At 34.6% G+C, this 13,640-nt stretch overlaps 1 protein-coding gene across 3 annotated transcripts in view; it reads left to right on the top strand.

Moving 5' to 3' along the window:
- Positions 1 to 13,189, top strand: part of NDFIP2 (Nedd4 family interacting protein 2) — an 86,532-nt gene extending 73,343 nt beyond the window's left edge. For 2 of the 3 annotated variants that reach the window (XM_051850574.3, XM_089303515.1), the window contains 4 exons: positions 1,246 to 1,370; positions 6,517 to 6,583; positions 9,500 to 9,605; positions 11,660 to 13,189. In XM_051850574.3, the coding sequence (XP_051706534.1) occupies positions 1,246 to 1,370; positions 6,517 to 6,583; positions 9,500 to 9,603 (296 nt within the window). In that variant the 3' untranslated portion in view covers positions 9,604 to 9,605; positions 11,660 to 13,189. The remainder of the gene's footprint in view (positions 1 to 1,245; positions 1,371 to 6,516; positions 6,584 to 9,499; positions 9,606 to 11,659) is intronic. The other variant, XR_016212816.1, reaches the window with a different exon arrangement.
- The last annotated feature ends 451 nt before the right edge of the window (positions 13,190 to 13,640 follow it).

The following is a 13,640-nucleotide window of genomic DNA, read 5'->3' as shown; positions in this document are numbered from 1 at the left end:
GATTTTAAATTGTGTTTCCCTATGATTATGATGTGGAAAATTTTTTTAGTAAATTATTTTGAGCACTTAATTATACACAAGAGAGAAAAAGTTACTTTTTTTAAAAAAATTTATTTGAAAGGCAGAGTTGTAGAGAGCAGGGGAGAGACAGAGAGATAGAGAGATCTTCCATCCACTGATTCACTCCCCAAATGGCTGCAACAGTCAGGGCAGGACCTTACTGAAGTCAGGAGCCAGGAGCTTCCTCTGGGTCTATCACGTGGGTGCAGGGGCCCAAGCACTTGGACCATCCATCGCTGCCTTCCCATGCACATTAGCAAGGAGCCGGATTGGAAGTGGAGCAGCCAGGACTTGAACCAGCACCCATATGAGATGCCAGCATCGCAGGTGGTAGTCTCACCGGCTACACCACAGTGCTGGCCCCAAAGTTATGGTTCTTAAAGGAGTTATCTGAACATCACACATTTTGAAAAATAAGACTTTGATAACTTGTTCCGTAAACTATGTTTTTATATAGTCTGGATGAAATTAGATACTTTAAGTGAATCAGAAGAGGAACATCTAGGAATTATAACTATACCTTAAGAAGCCTGTAAAATACCTGTGAAGTATTATATTTTATTATTCTGTTTTACCTTTAAAAGCCAGTTTTGTTGGTTAACATCTTACTCTGTACTTCTTGTTGGATTTACATAGGAACTACTTTGTTACTTTTTTTTTTTTTTTTTTTATCTTTGACAGGCAGAGTGGACAGTTAGAGAGAGAGAGACAGAGAGAAAGGTCTTCCTTTTGCTGTTGGTTCACCCTGTGGCTGGCGCGTTGTGGCTGGTGCATCACACTGATCCGAAGCCAGGAGCCAGGTGCTTCTCCTGGTCTTCCATGCGGGTGCAGGGCCCAAGCATTTTGGGCCATCCTCCACTGCACTCCCTGGCCACAGCAGAGAGCTGGCCTGGAAGAGGGGCAACCGAGACAGAATCCCGCGCCCCAACCGGGACTAGAACCCGGCGTGCCGGCGCCACAGGGCGGAGGATTAGCCTATTGAGCCGCGGCGCCGGCCCTGTTACTTGTTTTTAAAATGTTTTAAAAATGCAGTTAAAGCCACTGTATAAGCCTTAAGGGGTTGATTCCTGTTGACTAAACTGACAAGAAATCATGCTTAACTGTTTTTTTAATACTGTGTCCATGTCCATGTTAATTTGTTTCTAAATTATAGTCTTTAAAAATAATTGTTTCTGTTGCTTTTAGTGGCATTTATTTTCAACTGGCTTGGATTTTGTTTATCCTTCTGTATCACTAATACCATAGCTGGGAGGTATGGTGCTATCTGTGGATTTGGCCTTTCATTGATCAAATGGATCCTTATTGTCAGGGTAAGTGTCTTGATAGCCTGTATCTCTAATTATCTCTAAAATGAAATGATACGAAATCCCCTGTGTGGGTTCATAAATGTATACTTTTAATTAATTAATTCAAGGCTTCTGAAAAGTTGCTCACACATTTTAAATGCTATTATATATTTATTGAGTAAAATACATAAGTTATAGAAATATTTCTTTAAACATTGATTTCTAATTTAATGAGCACCAATTCCGAAATCATTAGAATCACAGGTCTAATATGTCAGCTTCTCTTAAATGCTTCAGACATTTTGGTAATGCACCTATATTAGTAAATTGATTAAAAAGTCCATTACAAAAATATTAATACTTATGCATATCTTCATTATTTTAACATTCACTTTATAGCTTCCCAGGGTTTCAGTAATCTTCCTGGATCCTGTTTTATTTCAGACCAGATTATAGGTTCTGGATTAGTCAGTTGATTCTTGGTTGATACTTGTGAACAAGTGTTTTTTTTTTTTTAAGATTTACTTATTTTATTTAAAAGGCAAAGTTACAGAGAGGCAGAGGCAGAGGTAGAGAGAGTGGTAAACTTTCAAATGGCCACAACAGCTGGAGCTGGGCTGATCCAAAGCCAAAGTCTGGAGCCTCCTCCAGGTCTCCCATGCAGGTGCAGGGTCCCAAGGACTTGGGCCATCTCCCACACTTTCCTAGGCCCCAGCAGAGAGCTGGATCAGAAGTGGAACAGACGGGACTTGAACCAGCACCCATATGGGATGCTAACACTGCAGGTGGCAGCTTCACCCACTATGCCACAGCACTGGCCTCAAGACCAGTTTCTTTTAAAAGGATTAAAATCTGATTCATGTCTTCTGGCAGTTTCTTGGTTTTTTTTTGTTTTTTTTTGTTTTTTTTTTTTAAAGATGTCTTGTGTGTTTACCACAGCATGTATTGTTAGGTGTTACAGAACATACAGAGCTAAAGTCACAATCCTTGCCCTTGCTGAAGTTATTACTGGAGAAACCTCAAAAGAGTATGTATTAGATGCATCTACTCAATCTTGCTTATGATACTAATAGAATTAATTACTATTATTCAAATAAGATTTCTCATCTAAATCACAGAACACTTACAATGATTTTAGGACTATTTTTATCTATTTGTTTTTGAAAATGTATTTATTTATTTGAGAGAGAAATATTCTCCATCTGCTGGTTCCTCCCACACCCCACCCCTAATGGCCACAATGGCCAGGGCTTATCCAGGTGGGGACCAGGAGCCAGGAGCTTCATCCAGATATTCCATATGGTACAGGGGCCCAAGCACTTAGACTATGTTCCTCTGGTTTCCCAGGCTATTGTTAGAGATCTGGATTGGAAGTGGAGCAGCTGGGACATAAACTGGCACTCATATGGGATGCCCATGTTGCAGGTGGCGGCTTTACTTGCTACACCATAACATTAGCCCTGAAGATTTTCTTAATTTTCCTGAAGTTTGGTAAATTGCTAGTATTGTTCTAGATAGGTAGAAAGGGGTTAATGCATTAAATATAACTTACTCCTTTAAAATATTAGAACCTAATTTTCTCAGTAGAACACCAGGTTGAGAAACTGATAAGATTATCTTCTAATTAGCGCTGGTTAATGAGATGAGAATTTTTTTTTCTTTCTTTTTTTTTTTTTTTTTTTTTTTTGACAGGAGAGTGGACAGTGAGAGAGACAGAGAGAAAGGTCTTCCTTTGCCGTTGGTTCACCCTCCAATGGCTGCCGCGGCCGGCGCACCGCGCTGATCCGATGGCAGGAGCCAGGAGCCAGGTGCTTTTCCTGGTCTCCCATGGGGTGCAGGGCCCAAGCACTTGGGCCATCCTCCACTGCACTCCCTGGCCACAGCAGAGGGCTGGCCTGGAAGAGGGGCAACGGGGACAGAATCCGGCGCCCCAACCGGGACTAGAACCCGGTGTGCCGGCGCCGCTAGGTGGAGGATTAGCCTAGTGAGCCGCGGCGCCAGCCTGAGAAATTTAAATTATGACTTGACTTCCTTACAGTTTTGAAGGGTGTACAAACTAGGGTCAAGTTTGATCACCAGAACTGTTTGGTATCCACTTGAAATAACTTTGTTGAGTTGAGGTTGATATTATTAGGTTTAGTGTGTCTTGAGAATAAAGAAGAAATTAAAAACCTTTTGTATGAGATAACAGTGGCTGCCATTCACTTATTATTTCCTGTGTTCTAGACATAACTTGTTACAAACACCAAATTGTTTAACCCTGTCTATGTCTCTGATGCTAGAGATAATCCAGCCATTTTTATTGATAATAAAGCTAAGAATATAAAGAATCTAATAATTTGGCCAAGGTCCCATGGTTTATATGTAGATTAGGATTTGCCTTAGGCTTTTTTTTTTTTAATTTGACAGGTAGAGTTATAGACAGTGAAGAGAGAGAGACAGAGAGAAAGGGCCTCCTTCTGTTGGTTCACTCCCCAAATGGCCGCTATGGCCAGCGTTGCGCTGATCCGAATAAGGAGCCAGTTGCTTCCTCCTAGTCTCCCATGTGGGTGCAGGGACCCAAGTACTTGGGCCATACTCCACTGCCCTCCTGGGCCACAGCTGAGAGCTGGACTGGAAGAGGAGCAATTGGGACTAGAACTCGGCGCCCATATGGAATGCTGGCGTCACAGGTGGAGGATTAACCAAGTGAGCCAAGTGAGTCTCAATTCAATGCCTGTGCTCACTCTGTACTGCCTCTGTTACACTGTACTTTGACTTTTATTATAATGTACCAAGCAATAAATTTCTCTTAGAGGTTAGTGCTGAAAGGTTTTCTCCTAAAAGCCTGGGATTCCTTTCATTAGACAGTAAGTAATTTATAAATCATGCTGCTGCCTTCCTTTTTTTTCCCCCTGAGCTGCTATGAACCTCATATCTTGTATAAATATCTTCAGCGCAGGATTCTGATATTACTTCTATCTAAAGCTTTTGGTGTTTTTATTGTTTGTTAAAAATGCGTATGTGTTTTATGAAAAACTGATATTCTGTTTGAAAGAAGATAGCAGTAAACTGTAGAACACCACTGTTGTATTAATAAAAATAAAACTAGGTGTTAATGTTGAGTAACTTATTTTCCAAAATTTGATTTCTGTAGCCTGTGATTGACCAATCAACATGACAAATTTACTGATTAATAAAGAAAACAACTTAGCCCTATGATTTTAGTATTTGAAAATATTTTTGATCATTCAGTAGTGAATCCAGAAGCTTATTTCTTTATCCTTTTTACATAGTGGTTCTTTCTTTGACTTAAAGGTACATCATATATCCTTCATTTGGGACTAAATGATAAAGAGCTTAATGTTTTTGGAGAAGGATATCTCTGTTCTTGATTTTGTTTATAGTTATTAATCACTTGATTAAAAACTAGCCAAGTACTTTCCTATTTTATAAGCAATAGTTTCCCAATTTTCAGGTTTTCCCTACATTGAACATATTTTAAAGGTATAGGAATATGAGATTTACCTCTAATAGTACTTCAAAATTTTAAATCTTTGAAATGTCATAGCTGTTAAGCTGAGGATTTAAATTCTGGTTTATTAATAGAAAACATTTCCCTGAAATCGACACTTTGAAATGCAATGACTTTGAACAGCTTTTTTTTTTTTAATACTGTTAGTTGAACTCTTAGTTCAGTCAATCGTGTGTATAAAGTTAATTGAAAATAGATCTTATTAAAAATAAGAATGGGAATAGGAGAGGGAGAAGAAAGAAGGGTGAGAATATAGGTAGTAGGGCAGGTATGATGGGAAGAATCACTATGATCCCAAATGAAATGCATGAAGTTTGTATTCCTTAAATAAAAAGTTTCTGGGGGAAAAAAAACTTCCTGAGAAAAATTCTTAAAAACATATTTAGTTATCTGTACTTGATAATAATTCCTAAATGATAATATTATTTACTGTTTTGAAGCATTTTTATATTAACAAAACTGTAGGATTTTTAAGCTGTTTTTTAAAAGATTGTTTATTTTAAAGTCAGAGTTGAAAGTCAAATTGCACTTTTAAATACTTTCAGATTCGAGGGCAAATCTGTGCTTAATAAGATCAGTTTTTGTTAGATTAGTTTGGGGACCATTAAAGACAGAGTAGGTAAAACAAAAGATGATTTTAAGTAGTTTTAGAGTAGGTTATATTAAATGCTTTTAAAAATAATTATTTGGGGGCGTTGTTTAGGAACAAAAGAGTAATAGGGAAAAAATAAGTAACTGAAGAAATCTGATTGATTTTTAAAAAACCTTTGTAAATCATTGAAGTCTGATGTAATCAAGAAAACATACCTGTGTCTGGTGTTATCAAACCCTGCCTTCCGTCTCCCTGTTCATGTTCCCACATCACAAAGAATATGAAACTGTCTATCATGGCCACTAGTAAGAACTGTTGAAATGCCTCTTCAAGGTTCATTTAGCTGTTCTCTGCTCACTGTTGGGAACTGAATGCTAGAGCATTTAGTTTGAAAAATAAAAAGATCGATTAGTTGGGGGTCTTTATATGCCTAGTGTTTTTCGAAGTGATTAACAGTAGGGGGTGTACGGAAGGTCAAAAGCTCTTCTTTCTAGAGGTCAGCAGAACATCCCTATCTGATAAGATTAAACTAATGTGTCTTTTGGTGTTAATATCTGAAGCAGCAGGTTGCTGTAGTGTGTTTGGAATAGTAGTTGTGGCTTTGAGAGATTATGAAAAAAGGACTGACATTTGAACTCCTTAGTAAAAACTGATTCAGATATACAGTATTTTCTTTCTTGCAGTTTGAAAATGATTTTTTTTGTGTCTCAACTATTTTACATGTTTGCTAATTATTCATAAGGGATATTTTCTCGAATTATATTCGAGGGTACTTCAAAAAGTTCATGGAAAATAGCATTGAAAGATGTTTATTTTGGCACAGATTTTTTTTTTAAATCCATGCATAGTTTTTCCATATATGCATTTTCCATGAGCTTTCTGAAGATTTCCCTTGTATGTATCTCATTACTGTATGTCTTTTAAGTATGTTTTGTTTTATTTCTTCTTTTGTGCTGTTTTCAAGGTTTATAATGTATTTGAGATAAGTCATTCTGAAATTGGGGGTAACCTATGAATTTCAAATTTAGATGTCTAAAGTTAATATATTTATGTTCACTCCATAGTTTTCTGATTATTTTACTGGATATTTCAATGGACAATATTGGCTTTGGTGGATATTCCTTGTACTTGGTAAGTTCATATTTTTTTACTGCATTTTAGTTTAACTAATATGCATTTAGTTTAACTTTGATATTTCGTAGAATTGTGGGATGTAAATAAATTATGTTGTAACTTATGTGGAAATAATTTTTCCATTGTAAAATTCTCTCATTCAAACACTTATTTCAGCTTTTCAAATAATTCTGTTTATCACTTCAGATTTTTTACATTGAAAATCCAGAAATTATCTATTTAAACATTCAGTGGTTAATTGAATTTTGAAAATTCCAACATAATTAAGAAAAAAATTGCCTTCAACAGTTATCTTGGAAAATATACATGCAAAATTTATTTCAATTATTTCAGAAAATTTGAGAATAGAACAATTTGGATATTCCATTTATTCTCTTATTTTTAGATCATGGAAACATTGTGCTTTTGAAATGGGCCCTGCTTTAATTATTAATCATTCAGGCATAAGGAAAAGTTTCATACATTTTGAGTACCATATTTCTATTGTTGTATTCTTACAAAGTATGTCTTTTTACTAATACTGATGAATTTTATTGATTTTTAGTTTCTGTTCCCTTGTGTTTTGCACTTTAGAAGGTTGATAATTAAGTTCACTTTAAAATGACTTTTATCACTTTAATCCACATTTCAAATATATTTACTGACACAAAGAATATGTTATGTTTCTACCTAGATTTAAATGATCACATTTTTGTTAGAAAATAATTGTAACTAGAAAATAATAGCATTTCAGTAGGTGGCAGTCTTCCCCTTGAATTTTTATTTAGTCATGCTGTTGGATCTTTAGGGTCTTTTTGAAAGCAAATTTTTGGTGGTTGGTTAGCTCACAGCAGTCTTTTTCTAGTTAGTGAAGTTACTCTAGTGAGACTTTGTTGGGGAATCAGATTTAAATAAGGTTAGGCCAGTTTTACCTGAATTTTGTGTTATTGACTGAGTTTCTTACCTAAAAGTGCAGAACTTACAAAGTCTGTTAAGACAGCACGTTAAAGGAGTGTATTTGCTTGAATTTATTATTAACAAGTTAGAAGAATTTTAGGAAGGTAATTGTGGGGCAGAGTAGACTGCAGAAGTCCTGTTCTCTCTCAGAGTGATATCTATCATTGTATGAGAATGTGAAAATTTAATCACTGATAAAAATGTTGTTCTCACACATATGCAAAAGAATATTGCACATTGTAAAATGCTGAAACAATAACTCAGTGACTGGTTTTCAGATATAAATTGGTTTATTTCAGAAAATGCCTGAGCAGAACAAAATGTGTCTTAGAAACAGCAGCTTCATAGACAAAAGAGGGGATCTCACAAATAATTTTGGTTTGCATTTTTCAAAAATACTTTCACATTTGGATAACAATACCATTATCTTTGAGCAGCATCTGCAAGGGGCATAAGGGTGGAATTCAAAGAGAGGAAATCACAAATGGAGGGAGTTGGATATGGGAAGCATATGGAATTGAATTTAGCTGAAATTTATACCCCTTGTATAAGTCATTATTTGTATAGCTCATCTGTCTGTCTTCTCCAATTTATTACAAATATGCTTTCTTATATGCTTTGATTACTGTTTTAAAATTACAAATTTAGTTTGGGATTTTTTATTTTAAATTCACAGACCTTTTTTCTTCCTGGTGAATGAAATTGCATATATACATATCTGCTGTATTCGGTTTTGTACTTTTCCCGTACCATTTCCTAAATATGAATTTACTGGAGTTAATAAATGTTTCCCTAAGAATTATATTCTTAAATATTTCAAAGGCTTATCATAATAATGGTAATGTTTCTATACTTCTCTAATATTACTTATCTGAAGCTTTGAAGCTTCTCACAGGTATTGCTTTTTTAATTATTAAAGATATATGTGATATAAATAGTTATTACTTTAAAATATTTTTTTTTTTTTTGACAGGCAGAGTGGACAGTGAGAGAGAGAGACAGAGAGAAAGGTCTTCCTTTTGCTGTTGGTTCACCCTCCAATGGCCGCAGCGGCCAGCGCGCTGCGGCCGGCGCACCGCGCTGATCCGATGGCAGGAGCCAGGAGCCAGGTGCTTTTCCTGGTCTCCCATGGGGTGCAGGGCCCAAGCACCTGGGCCATCCTCCACTGCACTCCCTGGCCACAGCAGAGAGCTGGCCTGGAAGAGGGGCAACCGGGACAGAATCCAGCGCCCCGACCGGGACTAGAACCCGGTGTGCCGGTGCCGCTAGGCGGAGGATTAGCCTAGTGAGCCGCAGCGCCGGCCAAAATATTATTTTACAAAGGGAAAACCTGAGATAGATTTAAGATGTATCCCAAATCAAAAATCACTGGAGTTACTGCCTCCCAGATCTTTTTTCCTGACTTTTCTTAAGATTTATCACAGTTTTTATTATTACTTGAAAATAAAAACTCACAATTAAAAATATGTACATAATGTGTATATCATCAAATACTGATTTTAGAGATGACAGGCACTTGATATTGCTAGATAGGCTTATTGTTTATTAAAAACTATATGTATATATTATACTTTATGTAACTAAATATGTCTTAGTTTGCTCAGTTATATTAATTGAAAAACTTGCTATAAAATGGAACTTTCTATGAGAATCAGTTAAAATTTATGAGTAAGTTCACTATTTAAAGAAATAAACTTTTACATAATTCTGAATTTTCATAGTTGAATTTGCTTTGCATTAATTTTGATACATTTAAGCTTAACACATTGAAAGAATGGGGGTGGCAGTAAAATTTTGTTAAATTTCCTAATGATGGAGCTATTATTACAGAGTAATATTATTATGGAGTATATGGAGTCCTGCAGATTAAAGTCCTTAGAGCCAAAAGGATAATGAGTATAATTGTCTATTTTAAGTTTATCGTGACTCCTTTCTATGTAAGAACATAATATATCTGTATTATTTCAACTTTCTCAGGCCTGCTTCTTTTCTTCAGAGGATTTGTTAATTATCTAAAAGTTAGAAACATGTCTGAAAGTATGGCAGCTGCTCATAGAACAAGATATTTCTTCCTATTATAGAGGTAAGAAATATGAATATATCAGTTGCTTATTTCCTTTACATTTTCAGATTTACCAGTTACTTATTAAATGTTTAATGTGTACTCAAACTTTTCAGTCAGTCAACAAATTTAATATATATTTTAAACTGTTAATAGTAAGCTGTAGATCCTTTTAGATGACTTAGATATTTTTAAATTGAATGTCATAAATCTTAATTTTCTTTTAATATGTAACTGGATCCTTAAATCAGACCTTTTAAGCTTGCTTTAAACATTGACCACAGGATGTGTACAACGTAGTGAATAGCATAAAATTTGAAGGTTTGAGAAACAAAACATGACAAAGTACTTACACAGAAGACCTGGACATTTTGCATAAACAGTGTGAAATCCGTATAGGCATCTGGTGACAAAAGACAACAAAAAGCAAATCTGTGATTGGAAAACAGTTTGTCATGCAGTCATTTTGGAAATCAGGATCAAGGAATAAAAGTGCAAAGAAAAGAACAGCTGTACTTTTTTTTTTTTTTTTAAGTTGTGTCAACAATGAAGGCTGCAACTGGAGTAAATAAGAGCATAGAGAGATGTGTAGAGCTTGCCTTACTAGTTTTCAGTGAGCTTATAGAGATTGTATATATACTAACAGCCTTTCTTTATCGTGTAGCCAGTAAATTCTTCACATAAAGAAAACTTCATGTCTGTACTACCTGTCCTATTGTTTAAAACATGTACCATATACTTCATAGTTATACATGATTTAAACTTTTAAAGTGTTTGAGCTCCTTAAGCAAAATATCCACTAAAATACTTCGCTTCTGAATGTGGGACTACAAGTTAAAGTATTTAAAGGTTACCATAAGCAAATGCAGTTGGCTGGCTATGTTTGTGAATTCTGCCTACCCCAGATCGTGTACTAAATAGTTATGCCTATCCTTGTTGCATCCTCATTGAACATGTAGATGTTTTTCTTGTCATTATTCCTAAGCAATAAGGTATAACAACTATTTGTATGGCATTTGTATTGTATTAGGCATTATAAATAATGTAGACATGATTTTTTAAAGTACATGAAAGGGTGTGCCTAGTACTGCACAATTTTATATAAAGGATTTGAACATCCTTAGATTTTGGTGTCAGTTGGGTGGGAGGTAAGGTCCTGGAAAACCAATCTCTCTTGGGTACTGAGGGACTGTTTATTAATATATATATTATATGTATATAAAATTCGTGATTTGTTTGCTTAAATCTTACTAATAAATTACGTGAGGTACACGTAAGGTTCTATTTCTGCTGAAGAGAACAGTGAGTACAGATGTGTTTCAGGATCATATTGAAGTTTCATTTAAAATGTTCTATTAAGGGGCCTGCGCTGTGGCATAGTAGGCTAAGCCTCTGCCTGAGGCGCCAGCATCTCTCTCATATGGCCATCGGTTTGTGTCCTGGCTGTCCTACTTCAATCCACCTCTCTGCTTATGGCCTGGGAAAGCAGTGGAAGATGGCCCAAATGTTTGGGTACCGGCACTCATGTGGCAGACCGGAAAGAAGCTCCTGGCCTTGGATCAGCTCAGCTTTGGCCATTGGGGCCATTTGGGGAGTGAACCAGTGGATGGAAGACCTTTTTCTCTGTCTCTCTCTGTCTTTCTCTGTAACTCTACCCCTCAAATAAATAAATAATATATTTTTAAAAATGTTCCATTAAGATCTCTCTCCCCAGATGTTACATTTTCTTCTGACCAGTAAAATATCTTTGGAAACAGTGACATGAGGAGTTTGTCAATCTTAACAGTCAGATAAAAGGCAGAGTAATTTTACTAATTTGAATGGTGCTCTGTGAGTTGTAAGTCTGGTTATCTTGTATTCAGTTGGGGGAGTCTTAAAAACATTTTCTAGATAAGTGTTTTTTCCAAAAGCTTTACAATTTAGAATGTATTCTGATATGTAGTACTTGTTTGTGTTATCTTTCAAAAGAACAGTATACTTGATGTAATGTTGCTGTAAAATGGATTTTTATTATACAAAGACTCAGATAAATGCAGTTTAATACATTTTAAAATTAATTCTTTATTTGTTCCTAGACTGCATCAATCTGACATTCCCTTCTCTACCAATGTGAAATTGCAAGATCATCTGTAAACCTACAACTTAAATAGAAGACTATTAAAAGCAGAAGACAAATTAGTGAAGAAAAGATAGAGCTTCAAAATTGAATGGCAGGTGGTTTGTGCTTAAAAGCCAGTTCTGTTCATTCTTTAAATATTTGTATTTCATTTGTTTTGCACATTTGCGTATGTGCCCATATAAAATTTTGCATATACTTGAAAGAAACCATAAAGTTGTAGCAGTAAAATCCAGTCACATTTGGTTAATCAGTGTTTGATACAATTGAAAGAGTTGAGTGATTGACAGTCTTCCAGCATGTAAATGCCATTGACTTCTGACCTGACATTTAGGATAATAAAAATGAAATTATTAACCATGTCATTTGCTTTAGTTTCTGGCTCTTAGATTCATCTAGTAATTCTACACATGAAGCATTCTGTTGTTATACATAAAGTTTATTGAAACCTGCAGTGCTGATTATTAGAAAGAATTTGTCAGATTTTTAAATATGATATTATTTGGAAATTTTTTTCTGTAAATAACCACACATAAATTACACTCTGCCTTGTTTTCTTAGAAATTGTGTCTAGATATCTTTTTATTAATTTTAAATTAAGTAAACTAAATATATATAGAAACTTTGAGTATTAAAGATAGAATTTCTTTTAGGAAAAATTTTAAGAAAATGTGGCTTTACCAAATGTCCTCTATTAAAAGAATGTTTAAAGGGACATACTAGTTTTAGGAATTTTCAAATAAGAAACTTCATTTTTAGGATTGCCCATCTTAGAGATTCTTTCAGAAAGAGATTGTAATAGATGTTATATTTATTTCCTTTAAGATAATTTTAAAAATTAATTTTCCAAGTAAGATGTTCTCATTTGCTTTTGTCTTTTAAAAAGCCAATAAAATTGTCTTTCAATATCATTGTAATAATTTTTTTAAATATTTAATTTGTTAAGCTTAGCAAAAAAAAAATCCCATTCTATTAATAGTTTCTTGCTTTATGATTGTAGGATTAATTTGTAAAAACAGTTTCAGTTGAGATATGTGAGATACTCATTTTTAAGTTAGGGAAATATGACTGGAATATTTGGATGTAGGGTGTGTTTGTGTGTGTGCGTGTGTTTGTGATAAGAGTGTGTAACCATTATTACAACTGGAATCTGCTTTACACTTATAAGCTACATTTCACATCTTGCAAGTCATTTTATGTCTCACCTGTTTTTCTTTTCCATTATATCTTTGCTTTAAAATGCCAGCATTTAAAATGATGGGAATATCACTTTTAAATTAAAAATCATTTGATACAGCTATATAGAACATATTAAATTGATTATTTTTAGACACTGACTACTACTAAAGGGTATATCTGATTATTCAGGGGCATTTTTCCATTTCTGAAAAAAATAAAATTTACTATGCTTTATAACCTCTTGTATTTCTGTGTTTTTTCTAATTTTTTCATTGTCTTAAATAAATAAATCACTGTTTTGTTTTGCTAATTGAGCCTCCTATTTTTTGTTTGCCTCATTCAATTTACTACCTGCATAGAATTTTTATTATCAAAGTATCTAGGTTACACCCCTTTAAGTAAAACAATTATATGAGGTAAAGAAAGCAAAGTATTCAATTTAGTTGCCTAATTTAGAAATAATTAGATTGTATTAATATGTATACAAACTCATGCTGGATCTCTTCTGTATCATTTATATCCCATAGTCCTATATAATTTTAATAATTTTTAGATGAAATTAGCCTTTGATACATGATAGTTTTAAATTACTAGGAAGCTCAGCTATCAAACTCATTAAAATTTCATTGTAGTTTATGGTATTCATACTTTGTTTTTGAATATTGATGAGTCTCCTTTGACCCAGCATCAAAACTTCACCTTTTATTTTGATTGTCTTCCAAAATCTGTAAGGTTCAAGTGTGCATGTTATCCTCTGTAAT

The sequence above is a fragment of the Oryctolagus cuniculus genome, chromosome 9 (genome assembly GCF_051225735.1).
Source record: "Oryctolagus cuniculus isolate XC-2025 breed Fujian yellow rabbit chromosome 9, ASM5122573v1, whole genome shotgun sequence".
NCBI lineage: Eukaryota > Metazoa > Chordata > Mammalia > Lagomorpha > Leporidae > Oryctolagus > Oryctolagus cuniculus.
This window is presented reverse-complemented; position numbering and strand designations above follow the sequence as displayed.